The following is a 20,785-nucleotide window of genomic DNA, read 5'->3' as shown; positions in this document are numbered from 1 at the left end:
TAATGGACTCAACCAACCCAGAAAATACATCACTTCACAGAAAGTTTCAAAGGAAAAAGGTTGTCGAAGTGGACGAGGACAGCGCTGGGGGTCAACAAGAAATTGAGATAACGGAAGACAAAAAACTTAAAGAACCAGAAACCAACACTGCAAAATGTCATTGGGAAGCTTTGTATCCAAATGTTAAGGGTATTACACAAACAGAAGAACCACAAACAATTCTGGAGAATAAAGTCAAAGAGAAATCTATTCGTCCAACTAAAGAAAATAAACACAATAAATTTTTTCATAAAAAAAATCAAGACAAGGATTTTAATATATCAAAGGACATAGACGTTAAAAATCAGTCAAAAACGGGTTATAACACACCCCAATTGACAACAGAAAGGTTCATGGAATTGATGAAGGGGACATCTTCATCAAAAATAGAACCAAAAAGAGACATAAATGAAGAGAAGAGTAAAGACAAACCAATTCAACCAACTGCCGAAGAAATTCTTGAGAAACAAATAAAAGAGAAACTTGAGTCGAAAACTAAAAGATTCAAAATCGCAAAAACAACAATAAAACGACCCGAACAACACTCGAATGATACAACTAATGTGGTTAAAACAATCATTAGAGCACCAGAAAAAGTCATTGATGAAAGTCAACGCGCACCACCCAAGACTAAAAGTATCATTGACAAATTGCTCTCAGGAGAGTTAACCTCAAAGACCCACATTAAAGCGAAACCGAAGAAAGAACACACTGAACAAGTCTTAAAGAAGAAACCCGTTGTTAATAAGATCGAAGAAAAATTGAACGTCGACAAAGATGATAACATCGTCATCAAAAAGAAGAGAACGGATTTCTCATTTTTGGATTCGCCAAACGATAGTAATACTACCAATTTTGCTTTCTCATTATCAAAATCAACTTTGAATGTCGAAGAGGTATCACCACAAAAGAAATTTGTTATCCCTTTCACTGCTCAACCCTCAGAACAAATACCACAACCTACAGAACAAAAGAAAGAAAAGATGCAACAACAACAAAACAATACAAACCCAAAAGCAATTAATCTCCTTAAGGGAAAAACATTCGCAAAGACTTCTTCGTTGTATTATGACGATGGAGATGATGTATTGGCTGATTGAAACACTATTTGATTGGATTTATTGGTTGAATTAATAATTTATTTATTAACTATGTTATTCTTAACAAACTAAAAATAAACTATTATTCAAACATTGAGAATCTAGTTTTAATTTAAACTATAGAACTATGATTAAAATATTTTACACTTGGGATGACACTTTCAGTGTTGCTGTCTGTCTGACCATATTTTTTATTTGTGCTTTTTCATGTATAATATTATATTAGTAATTATAAACTACTGTATAGTTAATTTAGTACTCTTCAAGACAATAAAAAGTAGAGGCCATTCACTCATGCCAATGATAATAATGACAATCCATTGATTTAGTTTTAATCTAATTGTAAAGTCTAATATATATAACACAGAATATTGGCTTTATTGTGCCTACTGAAAAAAAAATAAAACAAAATAATACCTGAGATGTTTAACGAATAATTAAAAACGTAGTCATTTTATATAACAATATGAATGTTGGTCGTGAAAACTTTTATAACACAACAGCTGATCATCTCTTTCTAAAGTTTCAGAGCAAGTACGAGACAGACATCACAAACAATACAAATATTAATAAACTACTCGAAACTTCATGTAGAGCAAAGCAAACACAATCATTAGTAACAAGCAAACATAGAAGTTGACTGGTTAATTAAAACAATTGGTCAACTCGAGAAGATATTTGAATAAAGTTAATTAGACAAATAGATAATTATATAAGTTGTTCTGATGAATAAATGGATTCGAGACAATTTATATAGTGCATTCAACACTTCACTTAAATAATCAATTTAAACTTATTTAAAACATATAATTTTATGTTTTAAATAATCATAAATTAAAACGTTAAAAAAGAGTAGAAGTGTTTATTGTGTCAATGTATTAATTTAAAAGTAAAACTAATTATAGTTTATATTAATAGTATAATACTTCTGTTGAAATAAAAATAAACTAAACCATGTTCCATAACTTTTTTATGTAGTAATAGTTTTTTTTACTAATATAGAAATAAGAAACAGAATTATTTACAATGTACTAAAATAGGTCTCTAGGTGTGTAACGACTGTGTTCATATCGACTCTGTCTTGTGGATTTTCAGCCCAACAGTTTGTTATCAACTGAAATATATAGTTTGGTGTTTTGGCTGTCTGTGCCAACCTCCCTCCTGTTGTGACAAACCTTGCGACGTCCCATGGATACTTAAAGTTTTCTTTGCGATACGGTTCTTCCCAATTCATTACCGAATACATTGTGATGGCAAATGAGTATATATCTGCTGGGGTTTTATATTTCCTTTTAAATAAAATTTCAGGTGCCATATAGATTGGTGTCCCAATTCCACACGTGAATGTCATGTTTGTCATCAACATGTTGATACTTTTTGATGATCCAAAGTCAGTCAGTTTAATATTAACTGGAACATTGTTGTCCATAGTAACAACCAAGAAATTTCCAGGCTTGATGTCTCTATGTAAAATGCCATTATTGTGTAAATAAAGAATACCCTTTGCGGCATCTAACATAAATTTAACACGAAGTTTCAAGACTACTGGTTTGTCCAATTTATGTATCAGTTTTTCTAAACTCCCACACTTGGCATATTCAAGTACTATTTCCTTTTCATCACCGAGAACCGCACCGTAGAAGTGAATGATATAATCACTCCGAATTTTATCAAGCATCTCGATTTCTTTATTAAAATCGTCACAACGTTCAATTCGTACGTCACGGCCAACTCGCATTTTTTTCACCGCCACTTGAACTTTTTGGAAAAGTCCAATAAAAACGTCTCCAAAGGCTCCGCTCCCAATTTTCTTGTGGAGTTTGATATCATCGGGGTCCAAGTAATTTGACTTTTTAACGGGGATGTTTGTAGTGATTGTGAACTCCTTGCTTTCATTTGTTGATATTGAAATGACCGAGAAGAGAATATGATGAGCTATACACGTTGAGCAAAATGGGGTTATCTCAAGACAAAGGTTAACCGCCTGGTTCTTTCGCAAGAAGACCATGTCTGGAGTAATCTTCAAGTCCCACTTTTTGCTAGCAACTTGTGTGACTTGAATCTTCACTTTATGTTTGTTAGAATTAGCAACACAAATTGTGTATTTCCGAGTTTCTTTTACATTGACTTCTTCAGTTGGTTTAAGGGAGAGTGCGTCGATGAAGATACCCGGAATGGGTTGGTCAAAAGTGTCCAAGTTGAGTGATTTGAAGTCGATTGTATTCTCTTGTTTCACTTTAAGAACTTTCTTTGATATGAATGTGAGTAAGAAATAGAGAACTATAACTAATATGACAAAGAATATGGAAATAATGACTACTAAAGATATCCACCACAACGACTTTGTTTCACAGATGTCATGTGACAGGTGATATCCACGTTCACATGAAATACATTTGTTATTATATGCGGATGTACAATGTTGCTGTGAGGTAATGTTGAAGCACAACCCATCAACCAAAATGGTGTTATTTTCACAGATGTTACAACAAGTGGTAGAAGAGCATTTCATGCAATTTTTGGGACAAGAAATGCAAAAAGGAGATACCAAAAAGTAATACGGGTGACATCGCGTGCACCCATTTTCATTCTTGTTGAAACAATTTAATATCATGTCAATGGCAATGCACTTTTTGTTGTACAAAATGTAATTATTAGAACACGACAAAGCTTCAAAAGAACTCGAGCAGTAGACCATTGGAAATGGACACTGAACACAAACAGTGCTGTTTCTGTAGTAGCCATTTGCACACACTGCACATCCTTTATTAGACACCATCGGAACAGTACAAGAAGTTAAAAATTGTTCGTTCAAGATGCATTTATCGTTGACAACGCTCATGTTTGAATAAGCACAAGACAAACATTTTGTTGAAGATGTCATGCAAGTAAAACAATTTTTGTTGCACTTCTCACAAGTGCCAGATGTAGTGAGGTAATATCCATCTCTACACCGTACACATATTCCTTTTTGATTGTTCTCACAAAAAATGTTAAGGTTTAGTGTAAGTGATGATGTATTCAAGGTGGTGACTGTTTGAACTAAATTGCTGTTGGTTTGATACAACATACATATACCATTTTCAAGCCAAATCGAAGAATTTGGTTTACATGAAGTACAACTTGAAGATGTGCCAGAACAGGTTTCACAAAATTGGTCACATTGAGTACAATATGGTTGGTTGGAAAAGCCATCTTTACATTTCATACACTTTGATGCTTTTATCACACCACAAGCTGTTGAATTAATATTAACACATTTTCCATTAACAAGTGAAAAGCCAGAAGAACATGTGTAACAATTTTTGCGAGAACACAATTTGCAGTTTTGTGTCAGTTCGTTACAAGAAATACACTTTCCACTCGACACAAAGAATGTGTCTATGCAAGATGTAACTCCTTTGGTCGTTGTTTCAAGCGAAGGTGTAATAAAGACACACTCATTGTCCTGTAACACGTATCCTTTTGAACAAATTTCACATTTAACTTTGTTTTGTGGACAACTTATACAATTCTCAGTGTCACAAGCTTGACATAAACCGTTTGAGTAGGTAGATGTATTTGTGTTAGAAATGGTTCTAACATTGGTATCTCTAATTGAGCATTTTAAACACATTTCATTTCTAAAAAACAAACAAGTAGTCTCCAATAAAACGCACTTGTTTTCATACAAAGAATAGTTTGTAAAACACGAGAAACAAATGTTGTTATCGCACCTCCTGCAATTCGATGGACATTGAAAACATTTTGAAACTTGTTTTGAATTTGTTGTTTCAAAAACGACGAAATACCCCTCAACACACTCGACACAAATTCCAGTTGGACCATAGTGGGAACATTTACTTGTTGTCTGAAGTGGTTTACACGTCCCGTTTATTTCACCATTGCCACATGAGTCACAAACAAAAAGATTGTTTACAAAATGACCTGCAACGCATCTGTTTTTATCAGACAACACAAACTTGTGCAAATCGTCTGAATCGATTTGTGAAATTCGATTAATTTTCGATGAAGTGAAAAGACTTTTTGGGAAAACAGAAAGTGAGAACATCGTGTTATTAGGACCACCCAAGTTGATTTGTGAGAAAGTGCCGACTAAATCAATAAAGTGTGATGTACTGACTATCCCCAAATTTTTTCCAACTCCTTTAATTGTGATATCATTTGGAGTTTTAATGATCACATCATGTTCAGTGTTAATTTTAATGTCAATTTGTTTTGGTCCACTCAACAACAACTCGACGTCCAATGTAAATTTCAATGTTTCTATGATGTTCATCTTTGTGATTTGAACAACATTATTCAAAGGTGTTAAATTTGGAAAGATTACAGTCCCATTGATGATTTCATTCTCATTTTGTATTTCAATTGTATTTGAATTGAATCGAAACAAACAGTCTATTCCCACACAAGGGCATTGTTCATATTCAAAATTACCAAATACAGAACCGACTTCACATACCACAACAAGGTCATTTGTTGAATGTGTGGTTACAGGACAGACTCTTACCAGTTTATTTGACAGAACGTATGACACAAACCCACTGTCAATTGCATTGTTTAACGAACTTGAAATATCAGTTTTTGATGTAGCAAGTTCAAAGCAAGTGTTCTGGGCACTTTCAAACGTTTTCTTCAGTCCGCCGTCACTTATAAAATTTGCATTTCCCATTGAAATGAGTGCGTTTCCATTCAAGTTATTTACAACTCCTATGATTTGAACGTTGTAGGTTTTGAGGAATCCGGACGTTCCAACAACCCGTGTTGTATTGGATAGCAAGACCTTTCCACACTCAAGTTGTGTCTTAATTTCCACGTATGTAGATTTTGTGAAGTCGCAAACAGTTTGTACGACAATTGAGTCGCTTTTGAGTATAACAGAATCAGTAGTTGTTCTAATCGAATTGAAATAAAACGCTTCCCCGTCTTTCTCCAAATCTTTATCTAACACGAGGTCGAAATTGTATTGCCTTCGCGATGCAAGAAATGCACAATCCGCTTGTTTGAAGTGTGTCGAATTCAGTAAGTAACACTCGCATCTCAAGTCGCTTGTATTTGAGATATAACGATATATAGGACCACCACATTTGACTTCTTTAATAGCACTTTTATTGTAAAACTCTTCGCATTTACTCTCTCCCATCGAGCACTTTCCATTGAATAAAATTGGTGTTGTGCTCTGAGAACGTTGGAGTGTGGTTACATTTTCAATTTGAAACGATGAAAAGGAATAAAATCGATTGAAATCGTTTACGACGATTCCTCCTTTAAATATGACCATACCATCTATAATCAAATTGTCATTAGGCAGATATACAGGACTTAAAAATGTCATGTTACTTCCCTTTTTAATTGTCATTGTGGTCTCACCTGATATCTCCAAAGTATTCCATTCAAATTGGTATGGTGTTTCTTCTTGTATGTGAAGTGGTACAAAAGTGAGATACTTACTCATAACAGTACAGTCTTGAGCGTGGTTAATGTACTCGTGATCATAATATGAGCATGTGCAGTCTTCTGAAATTGGCACTTTTTTGTTGCAGACAAACATTCTCTGGTATCCTGACGTTGTGCAAAGATTCCTCATCTCCAAGTTCTCATTATCAACAGTTGAGCTTTTTATCGAATTTTTTGTGGTGTACCGATATTGACAATTGCTTCTGTCAGACTCTGTTAACACCAAAACTTCTGTGTTTTCGTCGACAAATACAACAGGAGAGAACCCCCAAGAGAACGTCAGATCAATTGTAATTTGTGAATTTGAATTTGTTGTGATGTTGAACATTCTCGACTCGATGAAGAATGAATAGTGTGAATCAAGTGCAATTCCTGATAAATAAATCAATGAACCAGAAATGATATTTGCAGTGTATATAGTCCACGCCGATTGCTTATTGGTTTCAAACAAAGTGATGTTGAAATAGTTTCGTGTGTAATTTGTACCATAAAAAGAAGTCTGTAAAACATGTTTTTGAGCGACAGGATAAGTAGAAGAGTCTATGAACAATTGGTTCATCGACGAGTTCATTTCATAAGAACAACAATCTGGATATACAGAAATGATGTCTGGGATTGTTGTAGTGTCTATTAAAATACCAATCCATCGATTTAGAGAGTAGTCGCATTCTCCTTTCGACAATTCATTTCTATATGATAGGACAGCGCTGTTTTCTGTAAAGCACCACTTCTCCGCAGAAGACTGGAGAACAAAGGCAACCAGCACGGATAGTACAAATCCCATTTATTTTCGAAGTTTCATTGACGCATTTTGAGTAAAACAAGTCACATTTTATTGTTTTACTCATTTTTACCGAAAGAAAATTCAGTGTGATTTGTAAATGGATTGAAATATCGGGGATGGTGAGCAAAGACCTCTATTTTTAACTCCAAAACTAGTGTTTAATAGTTGTTTTGTAATTTGATATAATATCATTAAAATAAACAATCAATTATTACAATCCATTTTTTTGAATAACTTGAGTTGTTCGATTTTGTTTTTGTTAATTTATTGTTTAACATTGAACAGAAAATTTTATTGGATTATTATTATAATGCTATATTGTGAACAACTATAGCTTTTTTTGTGTAAAAAACGGGCATTGGGTATAACATGAATAAAATGAACCAATGAAATGGATTTTGGATAAGTCTCCGAAATTTCATATTTTTAATACCAAAGGTTCCAAATAGAGTAAAAACACCAACTGAAGATTATAAATAATATAAAATAACAAGTATCATAGTTTGGTGTTAAATAAATTAAATTAAACTAAATTACAATTCTTTGACAAAAAGACCATCTTTAAAAATGAGATAATTGTACAATTCTGACCAAATTAGAACACATTATATACAGTTGGGCCATTAAACCTTAGCCCAGGAAATTAACCTTAGCCCAAAGAAAAACTAATTTATTTCTATTGTTATATTAAAATAATAAACTATACCGATATATAAGTCAATTTTCAAAAATATTTGTTTTTTTAGTAAAAACCCGTGTTTTTAAAGAAAAATATAGGAATTTCTTTGGGCTAAAGTACATTTCCCAGGCTAAGGTTCATTTTCCCTACTGTATAGTTCCAATTTATTTGTTGTAAAACTATCTAAATGAGTTAAAATATTGTTTGAAATCAGAATAATAGCAAAAATTTGATGTAACACAACTTTTAAAGTACTTTGTATTTTAATAAGTAAATTGAAAAAGTAGTACAGTCAGTCTTATAACTTTATCTGGTAGACAAAAGATAGCTTTAATTATATTTAAACATCGGGAATTAGATAAGATATGGGAAAAACTTGAAACATTTGGGATATATTTTTGGGACGGCTTCGCACATATATTCCAATTTTTTATTGTCCAAAAAAGACTAGAAAACGTTTAAAAACAGACTGTTATATTGTGGTAAAGACTTCAACAAGTCTGTTAATTCAAACACTTTGTGATTAAATTTAACTAAGAAAACTACAATGTGGTATTGCTCTTAATCTCATCCTTGTTTTAAAAATTATATTTCGAGACTTTTATACTAATATGGAAATCCAATTTTGATGTTTCTAATCATATATTTTGAAACTACAGTAGGAGGAAATATGGGGATGCTAGAGAAAGGAGGATGCTCGTAACTAATGGTTAATTTCAATCGAAAAATAATAAAATTACTATTAATTTTAATATAAATTATTAATCAAAAAATTAATAAAATGAAAAAACCAAAATAAATTTATATTAATTATTTATTATTAATAATATTAAATTAATTAATATTTAAATCAGCATCCCCCTTTTTCCGTTAACTGTATAATATATGAAATGATGAATTTATAATTAATTACCACAACCTTACATAAGTTTGCTTGTTGACCACACTGCAAACATTAATCAGGTTGATTGTTTTAAATAATTTGTTTTGTTCCAAAAAAGTGAAACATCAAACTCAATGGTGGAATTATTCATTTTACTGTTTTTAAATAAAAGTCAAAATTTTTTATTTCCTTCCAAAAATAAGATGTAAGGGATTTTAAAAATAGTTCCCGAGAGTATAGGTAAAAATATCGCAAACCCACCAACCGTTTTTGATAAAAATCATCAAATTATTTTCACACCATCAAATAAAAAGTGATAATTTTGATTTAGGTTAACCAAATTCAAATAAAAAATATATTAAATTATAACCACTCTGCAAATTCTGTCTTTTTTCCTTTGTTTCCTAAATTTCATTATTGTATCTTTGTTTTTCGAGTTCAGTTTTCAATTCTTTACAAAAACATCAATAGTATTAATATGAAATTATACTATTTATTTACTATTAAATGGTTTTCTGTTGAGAAAAAAGAATTTGCTTTGTTTATTAATTTATTTCGGCAATTTGAAAGTTAAATCTCTTATTCCACAATTTTATAATACATTTTAATTACTTAAATTATTAATTTGCAAAGTCATTAAAAAACAAATTTGTTTTTGTTTACAAAAACCCCACAATTCCGGTCAAGATTTGACTATTTATTTGAAAAAGATAAAGTCACCAAGAAAAAAAAATAGAGAAACGAAGTTTCGAATAAGTGTTGAACATTTTTCAAGCTTCTAGTTATCTATTATCCCGTTTTGTTAGTCTTTTTCACACGACTTTTTTTTAATATTGAATTGCTTTTTTCTATTTTTTGGTGACACGTTTATACTGAAATTTTATAACCATAAAAAATGAATCATTAAAACTATATGAAATTAATACTTAATAACATAAACCAGTCTTATGAAACAAAAAACTATTAACTTGTAAAAAGAATACGACATTGCGGAGGGGGTTTTTAAATCCCACAAGATTGGGGATATTTTTTAGGTTGAGCTTTACCAAAAGGGTGGGCAATTGGGAAAAATCCGCAACTCATAGAGGGAATTAGGCCGAACAGAACGCCTACAAACTTCGATAAAGACAAGCACAAAAAGACCAAATTAAGCACATTACAGAAATGGCGAGTACAACTATAAAACATGAACTAACCTTTCAAGTAATTAATTAATGGCTAAGAAGACCGTCATCTGTCTGAAAAGACCCAATTCGAACGTTGTCGAGACTGTCAACCGTTCATTTAAATCACAACAAAAGAAAAATGATGTTTGGGAGAAGATTAATAAAATGTACTCAACTACGGCAGAGGTTGTACAACGACGAAATGTTGCCGACATCGAGTCAAGAAAGTCAGCGCCCATGTATTTCGAGAACGAGGACAATCAGTACGAATCACTCCTCTTCTTGATTAAGAACCCGGAGATCGAGGAAAGAGCCTTTGGAATGGATAATTCCGTCGCATTTGAATAGTATATTTTACTGTTTTTACTATTTGTTTTAGTTACTTTTTTCCATTTATTTCCTTTGATATTTTTGAATAGTTGTTTTTATAATTAATTATACCACAAATTATAGTTTATATAAAGCCCATAATTTTTGTTAATTTAGACTTCCAACACACATATAAGACTTAAAACTAGTCCATGAGACTAATCAAAACCTTTGTGATTTAAATTGTGAAGGTGCAAACTGTTCTCAAGAGTAATGGCTTTAATTCTATTCGATATGTTCATAAGAGCACATTGACTACCTTAAACAACATTTTTTTTCTTTTGAATAACTATTATCATATTAAAATAATTAATTTTACTTAAAAAAGTTGTATTTAACAATTAATTAAATATTGATAACTAATAACTATATAATAATAAGAGTTATTTATATTACTCTGTTTCATAAATATAATTGAGTTGTTTCTTTAATTGTGTTGATGTGTATCTTTCAGTGGGGTCTTGTCGCCAACACTGTTCGATGACCTCTCTGTATTTTTGTGGGATCTCTAACAAATCCATACGTTTGCCAGAAGCTACAAAGTCTGCTACATCCCACGACCTCATGTTTTGATAAGGGAATTTCCATGTGATAATTTCATAGATTGCGATTCCCATGGAGTATATATCTGCTGGCATTTTATAGTGTTGTCTTTCCAAAATTTCAGGTGCCATATAAACGGGTGTCCCCACTCCTTTAGTGAATGTCATATCAGTCATCAACAAATTGATACTTCTTGAAGCACCAAAGTCAGTCAGTTTGGCATTCACCGATACATTTTCTTCGATTGAGACAACAAGAATATTGTCCGGCTTGATGTCTCTATGTAAAATGCCATTGTTGTGTAAATACTCAATTCCCTTAGCCGAGTCAGACATGAATTTGATACGAAGTTTCATTAGAATGGGGTTATGAAGATTCACTTTCATGTAATCTCTCAGACTTCCAAATTGTGCGAATTCAGTGACCATACAGACGTGTTTCTCTATGAAACATGCACCATAAAAGTAAACAGTGTAGTCGCTCTTCAATTTGGAAAGCATGTCAACTTCCTTCCCAAAGTCGATCATTGCCTCTCCCTCTACAAACCGCAACTTTTTGATAGCAACTTGGTTGCCTTTGTAATTTCCAAGGTACACAATACCAAAAGAACCTTCACCAAGTTTTTTATCTTGTATCAAATCATCATAGTCGAGTCGTGTGCTAATTTCCGTCTCGACATCGATATGCATGAAGTATTGTAATTCTTCTCCTGATTTAATCGACTTAGTGATGATGGAGATGTCTTCTATGATATGGTGTGTACATAACGGTGTTAATTTAATACTTATAGAACATGCTTGGTTCTTGTATAAGGTTATCACATTGGGTTCTATTGAGATCTTAAGTTTGTCTGAGTCACTTTTGGGGATTAACTGCATTTTTAATGAGTGGGATGTTTCATTCCCAATACAAAGAGTTTCTATACTTTGTTTCATAACAGGGATGGTCGACACATACACTGTTTTGGTGCGGAGAAGAGGCTGGGTTTCGTTACTACTGTCTTTGTCGAACTCCTCCAATTCGTGTGCAAATGTGATCAACTTCTTATTTGAAGAGATGTGTTTGTTCAACGTAAAGAAATTAAACTTTTCTTTGTCGAACGAGAATATTTTATACTTCTCTTCACGGTTCTTTTTGTACCTGTGCATTATAACTTGGAAAATTATTAGCATAATAATCACACCAATGAATACACAGAAGAGTATAACACAAATTGAAATGACTGCAATAAGCCAATTTGGATATTGATTATTGCAATAACTGCCATCCTTACTTGGTGCATATCCAAACTCACATTTAGTGCATTTACTATTTTTACTTGTGACACAATGAAGAACGTCCTCTTGTAATATACAGACGTTGTTGCTCATTAAAATGTAACGCTCTTTGCATGCTAAACAACACACTGCATTGTCACATATCGTGCAATTGATGGGACAAACACCACAATCAGAGGTTGCAAGGTAATAGCCATCTTGACACGATGTGCACCCACTTTCTGGTGTAATTGTAGAGTTACATCCAATAATTGAAGTCTGTGGAACACATGTCCCATCTTTCATGTAGTTTGTTGAGTTACAGGTGATACACTTCTTTTCTATTACACAAGTACTACACGAAACATCACAGGATAAACACGCCAAATTGTTCAGATAATATCCATCATTGCAACTTGTACACTTCCCATTTGGTAGATGGCTACTGCATTTCTCTTGTATTTCAACGTCTGAAATACAACTTCCAGTGGCGTCATCTTTGTAATTCGAGTTTCCACATGTCAGACACAATGAAGGCCCCAATGCACAAGTCGAGCAAATTCTGTTACACGGCTGGCAAACATATTTCTCTGTAGCATAATATCCATCCTCACATGAGATACACCCAAATGTGGTTGGTTCAATACAAGATGTAGTTGTATTATAGCAATTTTGCCCAATCAAATACCATCCCGGTTCACATTGAAGACAATTTAACATCCCCATAACAACACAATGTTCGATTTGAAAGACGCATCTACCTTGAACTGTTATTGCATATTCTGATTCACATTCAGTGCACATGTCACCCTCTTGTTTTAAACAATGTGATAACAGACAATTATTCGTATTCATCATAGTGTAAGTGTCTGCACATTGAAAACATCTATAAGAGTCACATTTGGCACAACCAGTTACACACTTTCGACATTCATTTCCAACCAAATGATATCCATCTTCACATGAAATGACACTATCAAATGAAACAATTGAAGAGTGTAGAGTTTTAATACACAACCCATTTCGATTGATATAATAGTTATTAACGTAGTCGCAAAGTAAGCACGTGTCCTCATAAAAAGATACACAATTGGGGTCGCTGTAAGATTTTTCACATGTTCCATTGATTACGCCACCCTCAGAACATGTGGTACAATGTTCATTGGTGTAATATAAACACAATTCATCAGTGACAGGTAGACATGAGTCGTTAACCAATTGATAATTGTCTTGACAAAGACTACAGATATTCTCTGTACATATCTTACAATTTTGAATGCATTCTTTACATAATGTCCCTGAAAGGTAATACCCATTGGGACATGCACGAACCTTTTTACGAAGACAACTGACGCTACCCGGTTGTATCATTACTGTTTCACAGAGGTCCAGTTCTTCATTTACAAAAATGCCGTTTACAGATATGAACATTGTTGTCGACAAGAACTCTGCCATTGTCAAATTAAAGACATCAAACCCACTATTTAAGTAGAACACCAAATTGAATGAATTGTCGATTTCAAATGACGTCTCTCCAATTTGAAAATGTTGAATGAGTGTTGGAACGTCTCGTTGTACTTTTAGTGTGTATTTGTCATTTATTATTATCATGTCAGTTGTAATACCCTGAACAACAATCCCATTAGGTAAATACAAGTACCGAATTGTCCCTGAAATGGTTTGAGTTATTGTATCACTTTCAACACTCTGTAATATGGCATCTATTTCTTTGTCATAAAACACAATATCGATATTCTCTTTACCAATATCAACTTGTGAAGGGTCTGCATACACATACACCGAACTCTCCGAATTTTGACATGGACAAAACTGGAAACTCCAAATTGAGTCGGAAAGCTCAGCTCCAGTGGGTTGGTATTTTAATTCGCAGTATATGTTCGTGTCAATGACTGAAGGGCAACGGCGCAATATTAAATTGTCGTACAACGAGATGAACGTGTTTTTGTCATACTTAACAGTGGGATTCTCAAATTCGAAGAATATGACGTTGACACATGTTGATACACTCTGTGCCACAACAGCACCCTTTTCGATATTAACGCTTCCATTTTTTACATCAAAAGGAGGTGCTTTGCATATTGTTTGGTCTCCCAAATTTATCACAACTTCACTAGCAATAAACAATATGGAATCGCCATAACTTGTAGTGTCAAAAGGGTCAATAACAATTTGTGAGGACTCGGAGATGAGTGTTGACGACAAGTAAAGTCCCACCAAGTCGTGTGCATAGATTGTAGAATTTATCAAATGAAGAGTTGGTGTGTTGTATGATCGTATTAAGTGGTTAGTCGTGATATTAGAATTTTTCAGAATGAACCGTGAATTTTCAGTGATTGTCAATGAACCCATTGAATTATCAAGATTGTCTTCAATACACGAATTTGTTGCAATGAATGTGGAATTTCCCCTCAACTCTGGAAAACGATAGAAATTGATATTTTTTGAGGAGTCGATAGTGACAAATGAAGAGTCTCTGGCATACCAATAAGTTGATTCTACAATATTGTCATTAGTGAAATTGGTTTCACTCGAATCATATTGGTTTATTTCATCGGCAATAAAATGCGTTGAACTCATTTTGACCACTGAAGTGTTTCTTGTCGTAAATTTTTTCGTAACAAATTGGCAATTTAAAAGCATCAGTCGACTATTTTTAGTTGTACTTGCCGTTTCAGTCGTTATGTATGCCTGTGAGATGGTGCTAGACTGTGTCGAGACATCAGCCGATCCATCCAATGAAAGGGAATTTGTACTAAATAAGAAAGGGGAATACAAATTGACAACAGCATTCCCCACAGCCATAAAGGATAATGAACTCATTTTTCCTATAAAATTCATTGTTGAATAGTCCGAGAGAACGATATTATTCATTGTAATAAGCATCCCCATAGATAAAACATTAAAAGAAGCGTTGTCTGATATAATAACATCCATTAAACTGTCAAATTGAAATCCAGAAATTGATGCTTTTGAGTAGTCTCTGAATATTAATTTACCTTTACCTGACTGGTGGAGACATAATACCAAATTGGTTGACAAAGTACTTTGGTCATTGAAAATGATATCGCCACTAAATGTTACAGAGCAGTTTCCTATGTTTTTGAAACAACTGGATTCCTGAAAGAGTATTTTATCAGTGAATAAAGTTGATTTTGAATTAACAACTAATGTTGCATTCTCTGTAAAGGTTGTTTGATTGGAAAAGTTGTATGTTCGCCCTTCTTGTAGTTCATAATTATTATTAAAGATAAGCTTGTCTAAAAATGATATTTTAGAATTTTGGTCGAGCTCTAACGTCTTTAACTGGTCTGGATTTGTGACACCACTTAACCGCAGTTCGATACCACCTTTGACATGTACACCACCCGCAGCTGTAAATACCCCTTGCTCCAATTTAAGGGTCGAGTTGGCATTAATTTCAAGAAGTGGTGTGATGTCAAAAAATGAGAGACATGAAGATGTAAATTGGAAGTCATAGTCAATCATCACAATTTCACATGAAGATATTGCCGTGCTTCCTGACGTTGCTCGTTGTAAATATATAATATTTAAATAATATTAAAATATAATAAATAAAGCCAAACTGTATATATTGAAGCCGTCACTACATTTTTGTGACTTTGGTTTGCATGTGGATGATCCTCTCACTAATGCAATACAAAGAAGGAGAAACATTATTTTAATCTATTCAAGTTCTATTGGGTTTTCAATATTCGAACAATTGATCCAATAGATTTTTATTTCATATTATCATATGAAAACAATTCGTTTTTTGGACATTTTCAAACTGTTTTACTATTTCATAATTTTAGTGTTTTTTAGGAGAAAAGAAAACAAATCTTATTATCATAATAATTATTACAATAAAAATTTGGTTGATGTTAAACAAATAACTCAATGCCTTTAAATAAAATTTTGGTTTAATTAAAACACTAAGGCTGTATTGGTTTTTTTAACAACAAAACATTTTTTTTTAAAATGTTTTATAAAAAAATCGTAAGGTTATTTGGTTTTAAAAAAATCCATCGAAAAGATTTAGTGAATTGTAAACATTTGGGATTGATTCTTTGTCCATTTTTCAAATAATAATACAATGGTTATTATTATAATTGGGATTGATGTAAAGAGTAGCATTTTGACGTTTTTAATAATAAGTTTACAATAAATTAGAGGAATGGAACTACAAAATATTCATCCCCGATAATTCATAACAAAAAGCGTAGCAAAACCCAAAAAATGGTTAAAAGTATTTCAATAAAAAAAGAAACTAAAAACACAATGAGTGTTTTGTTGGTCATCGCAGAGTCGGTTGAAGAACTTGAGGCTGTGTCCATCGCTGATGTGGTTGCCCGAGCTGGGATAGCTGTGACCATTGCCACCATTGGAGAGAAGAAAGAGACGAAATGTTCAAGAGGAGTGACTCTTGTGGCAGACTGCTTATTAAAGGAGTGCCAAAACAAGAAGTACGATGTCATCTGTCTACCAGGAGGTCTCCCTGGTGCTAATTACTTGGCAAAAGACACTCTCTTGATTTCGATGCTTAAGCAACAACTAATTGAGAATCGATACATAGCCGCCATATGTGCTTCACCAGCTTTAGTCTTCGAGGCCAATGGTATTCTGTTTGTTGTTTCTTTTACTTTTGAGTTAAATTAACAATTAGTGAAGGAAGACGTGCTACTTGCTACCCATCATTCCAACCTAAGTTACATAATCAAAGCGCCGTTTCACAGAGAGTTGTTGTTGACAACCACGTCATCACAAGTCAAGCACCTGGCTCTGCAATTGAATTTGCTTTGGCTATTGTTAAAGAACTGAAAGGCGAACAGAAAATGAAGGAAACTGAGGCTCCACTAGTTTTAAACTTTACTTATTAATCCACCAACTATTCATTTGGTTTCAACCAATTTTTCTCAGTTGATGAATAATAGTATTTTTTACTATAAATATATAATTAAATAATTTACAAATTTCTCTTTTGATAATTCTATATATATAATTTATTAATAATAATATCAAACAATCATACAATCTGAATTCAATTGAATTTTGGTGTTGTTAGAAATTGGTTATGTGTTTTTAACTCCGCAAACCTCGTCAACTTTTAGATTTTGGGTTAAATATGGGAAGGAGATTTTTATTAAACTAACAAGTTACTTTGACAATTGAAGACCGACAGTCTTCCATTATCAAAGTAACTCGAAAAGCTTTGACTTGCGAGAGAGCCCTAGTATTGTGTGAACAAACATTGAAAGAAATACCAATTTCATTCTTTATATAAAAGAAATTGAGGACAGAAAAATGGCTTATTTAATCTTTTTTAGTGATTATCTATAAAATCTTGTTATTTTTATAATTTCAAGTGATGAACTAATTAAAAAATATAGTAAAAAGATAATCATAAAATATATTGTTTATTTTTATTATTCAAAATATGCCAGTCATTTCATTACAATCAATGCTTAATTAACCTTACGATACTGTTACTGTCTTAAATAAAACACAATTTTTTGAACTTGATATGACATACAAAAAACTTGCATTGTGGCGACTCTTTTGAATGTAAACAGTAAACAAAACAATCACGCAAACAATTATTTATCGATTTTCCTTTTTTCTTCAATATTTAGAAATAATTTTATTAAAACATTAACAGTATTGGTGTTTTCATCAACAATACATTTTTTCCATCGTTGATTTTCATATTTTTTAATATAAAAACAATAATAATAATTGTTATGAATTTAGCAAATTAACTTTAGAATGGTGTTTAAATAACAAAATAAATAACATTTTTTTATTTTTGAAAGAATTGGTAATAACAAGATTTTTTACATAAAAAAATATAAAAATCCACATTGATAAACTTAATTTTTTTGGTTGGATTTTTGGGGCTTCACATCGATAGCAAAGTGAACCAATGTGGGTTTTATAAACCACACGATATTTAGAATTCAAAAAAATTCCAAATAAAAATTAAGAAACCTCGAAATAACAGTCTATGTGTCACTCGTTTCATCCACTTTCCATGTCCTCCGTTGGTGTGGTTCCCTCTGCAAGTGGGGACTACATCTGGAAAGGACAAGGAAAGTGGGTGAAACGAGTGACACATAGTAACTGAAGTGACGATATCATCCACATTGTGACGACCTACATTATTTTGGTCAATGTAGGTCCTGTCTTGTTTGATATCTGAATTTTTCAGTTTTTCGATATTTAAATATTGAAGGGTTTCTGGTCATTCCATATGGTTTATTACCCTATTAGAACTTTGTAGCGTTTGTAATTATTAGTTTCAAAATAATGCTAAATTTAGTTTTCTTTTTAGAAAAATAAAAGTTAAGGTCTAATTCCCAGAAGGTGATGATACACTATACTTTTTCTTTTTATTACGTATTATAATTAATTGTTTCAGTACCTTTAGTATTTTTTTATATAATTCCAGACCATTATGCGTTTTTGGGACATCTAATTTCAAGGGAGAATAAAAAATAAGTAAAGGAATGTTCTCATTTTTCTATTACTTCTTTATCATTGAAACATTTAAGGTGTAGCTGATTTGAATTATGGACTGTTGTTGTTTTTTATTTTTCTGAGAAAGATTAAGAATTTAAAAAATAAGGTATTTTATTTGAATTACATCCGTTCGTAATTCATATTTATGTATTAAGAATAAGATGAATAAAATAAAGAAATAAAATACATTCCGTCTATTCTAAATATAAATTGCGCTATTTAATAACCCACTTTGACAAATAAATAATTACAATGCTATCAGCTGGTAGGCCTTTTGAACATCCGAAGAATGCTCGTCAAATTAAAGCAACAAGTATGACCAGGAATTCAAATAAACTTAAGAAAGAAAACCTTGTTTTTGGAAGTTTATATGTTTTGTTGAAGTGTGGCTATGTACTCGACTTACAGAAGCCGTCAAAGAAGACTGAACACATTCATGAAGTCAAACTCTTGCTAATCCAAGATGTAACGGGGCAAGTAGTTTGGGACCGAGAAGTTGTGAGTCAGTCACGGGACGTGACGAAAGCAATAAACGACTTTGTTTCTGCTCTTACAAACAAGGGGAAAAAGACTGTAGATTCAAGAAAGGACAGAAAAAAAGATGATCTAATCTTTGCTTTTATGCTGGATAAAATAGCCAACATTTTAGAGAGCATAGGATACGCCACTTTGAGAGCAAAGGGAAAAAGATCGACTTATGACTCGCTCAACAATTGGAAGAAACAATACATCAACACAATCAAGATGAACGACGAAGTGTTGTTCTCAGAAAAATGGCTGTTGGAGGAAGGCGCCAAGTTTCATAATTTAGTATATAGTTATATGTACAACGAACCATTGCCGACTCCTGATAGTTACGAAATATTGATGAATACAAATGACACCAAAAAGTGTGGAAAATACACATTTTTTCTGAACCCAAGCTTTTTCGACCAAAAAATATCACTAACCCAACAGGATTTCATAGAAAAAACTCCAGATGATACTTCATTGATTGTCCGTGACTTGACCCCTAAACCAACCACAGGGGTCAAGTCATGGACAACCGGTGAAGAGTCACAAATTTATCATATTAATGAACAATCAGTGGAAATGTGTGACTTTAATAATTCGGTTCAAAACACCATGTCACAACAACAAGTGCAGGATTCAAAAGTGCACCAAACAGAAGAACAAGAAAAATCAACATTTAATTGTTATGAATTAAATGACACAGACCACCCACAAGAAATAAAAATAGAACATAAATCCGACATAAATAGAGAAGAATGTTTTTCAACTCATTATGACAATTCTCATACACAACCAATTTTCTTTTTTGGTTATGGAGAATCCATAGAGGACCCTATAAATAATGGCTTTACCCAAACATATCCAAATCATTGTTAATTTAAGTTTGTATTATTACTAAAATGAAACTTCCCAAAAATGGCACATCTAAAGAGCGGCTCTTTCAAGAACAGGCAATTTTATATCAAAACCAAAAATAGGAGTTCCATAGAGAATGTTTTTAAGGTTTGGTTGGCTAAAAATGCCCGTTCTTGAGAGAATTTGTTTTTCAGATGTGCCACTTTTGTGAGGTATTACTATTATTGTTTATAATTTTTTTAACTTAAAAAATAGGGACCTACATTGACCACCACCACCACCTTTACCAAAAAAAAACATTTGCCGCGAGTGCTTTTTAAAGGAAGTCCATTTTTCAGCCACTGTTTGTGCGTCCCCATGTCACCCACTTTCCTTGTCCGTACTGTGTGGACGCGGATGTGGTTCCCCCCCGCTTGCGGGGGGGGGTCAGGGGGGATCCGCGCCAAGGGAGGACTTGGAAAGTGGGTGAAACGGTGCACAAACAGACTGTTTGAGTGTGTCTTCAGAGCCTTCTTTTCAATGCTCCGTCTCACTTGGTTTTCACTGACTCGAGGTGAATTTTCGGCATTTTTTGAATTCGGGAACCAGACCTAATATCTTCCCA

The 20,785-nt window shown here is 32.9% G+C and overlaps 5 protein-coding genes across 5 annotated transcripts; 3 read left to right on the top strand and 2 right to left on the bottom strand.

Annotated features, from left to right (window-relative positions):
• Positions 1 to 2: 2 nt before the first annotated feature.
• EIN_097650 (hypothetical protein) lies at positions 3 to 1,139 on the top strand (the record flags this gene model as incomplete). The annotated part of the gene is made up of 1 exon (XM_004254201.1): positions 3 to 1,139. One exon carries the CDS (start codon positions 3 to 5, stop codon positions 1,137 to 1,139), a length of 1,137 nt encoding a protein of 378 aa, XP_004254249.1.
• Positions 1,140 to 2,160: 1,021 nt separating this feature from the next.
• EIN_097640 (protein serine/threonine kinase, putative) lies at positions 2,161 to 7,380 on the bottom strand (the record flags this gene model as incomplete). The annotated part of the gene is made up of 1 exon (XM_004254200.1): positions 2,161 to 7,380. The coding sequence occupies one exon, from the start codon at positions 7,378 to 7,380 to the stop codon at positions 2,161 to 2,163; it is 5,220 nt and encodes a 1,739-aa protein (XP_004254248.1).
• Positions 7,381 to 10,869: 3,489 nt separating this feature from the next.
• Positions 10,870 to 15,972, bottom strand: EIN_097630 (protein serine/threonine kinase, putative; the record flags this gene model as incomplete). The annotated part of the gene is made up of 2 exons (XM_004254199.1): positions 10,870 to 15,824; positions 15,882 to 15,972. The coding sequence occupies 2 exons, from the start codon at positions 15,970 to 15,972 to the stop codon at positions 10,870 to 10,872; spliced, it is 5,046 nt and encodes a 1,681-aa protein (XP_004254247.1).
• A 561-nt stretch (positions 15,973 to 16,533) lies between these two features.
• On the top strand, positions 16,534 to 17,174 carry EIN_097620 (protein DJ-1, putative; the record flags this gene model as incomplete). The annotated part of the gene is made up of 2 exons (XM_004254198.1): positions 16,534 to 16,919; positions 16,961 to 17,174. 2 exons carry the CDS (start codon positions 16,534 to 16,536, stop codon positions 17,172 to 17,174), a joined length of 600 nt encoding a protein of 199 aa, XP_004254246.1.
• Positions 17,175 to 19,065: 1,891 nt separating this feature from the next.
• EIN_097610 (hypothetical protein) lies at positions 19,066 to 20,202 on the top strand (the record flags this gene model as incomplete). Its single annotated transcript, XM_004254197.1, has 1 exon — positions 19,066 to 20,202. One exon carries the CDS (start codon positions 19,066 to 19,068, stop codon positions 20,200 to 20,202), a length of 1,137 nt encoding a protein of 378 aa, XP_004254245.1.
• Positions 20,203 to 20,785: the final 583 nt, after the last annotated feature.

The sequence above is a fragment of the Entamoeba invadens genome (genome assembly GCF_000330505.1).
Source record: "Entamoeba invadens IP1 unplaced genomic scaffold scaff_1105074725199, whole genome shotgun sequence".
In the NCBI taxonomy this organism is placed as follows: domain Eukaryota; phylum Evosea; order Mastigamoebida; family Endamoebidae; genus Entamoeba; species Entamoeba invadens.
The sequence above is the reverse complement of the archived record's forward strand: the minus strand, read 5'-3'. Positions and strand labels throughout refer to the sequence as shown.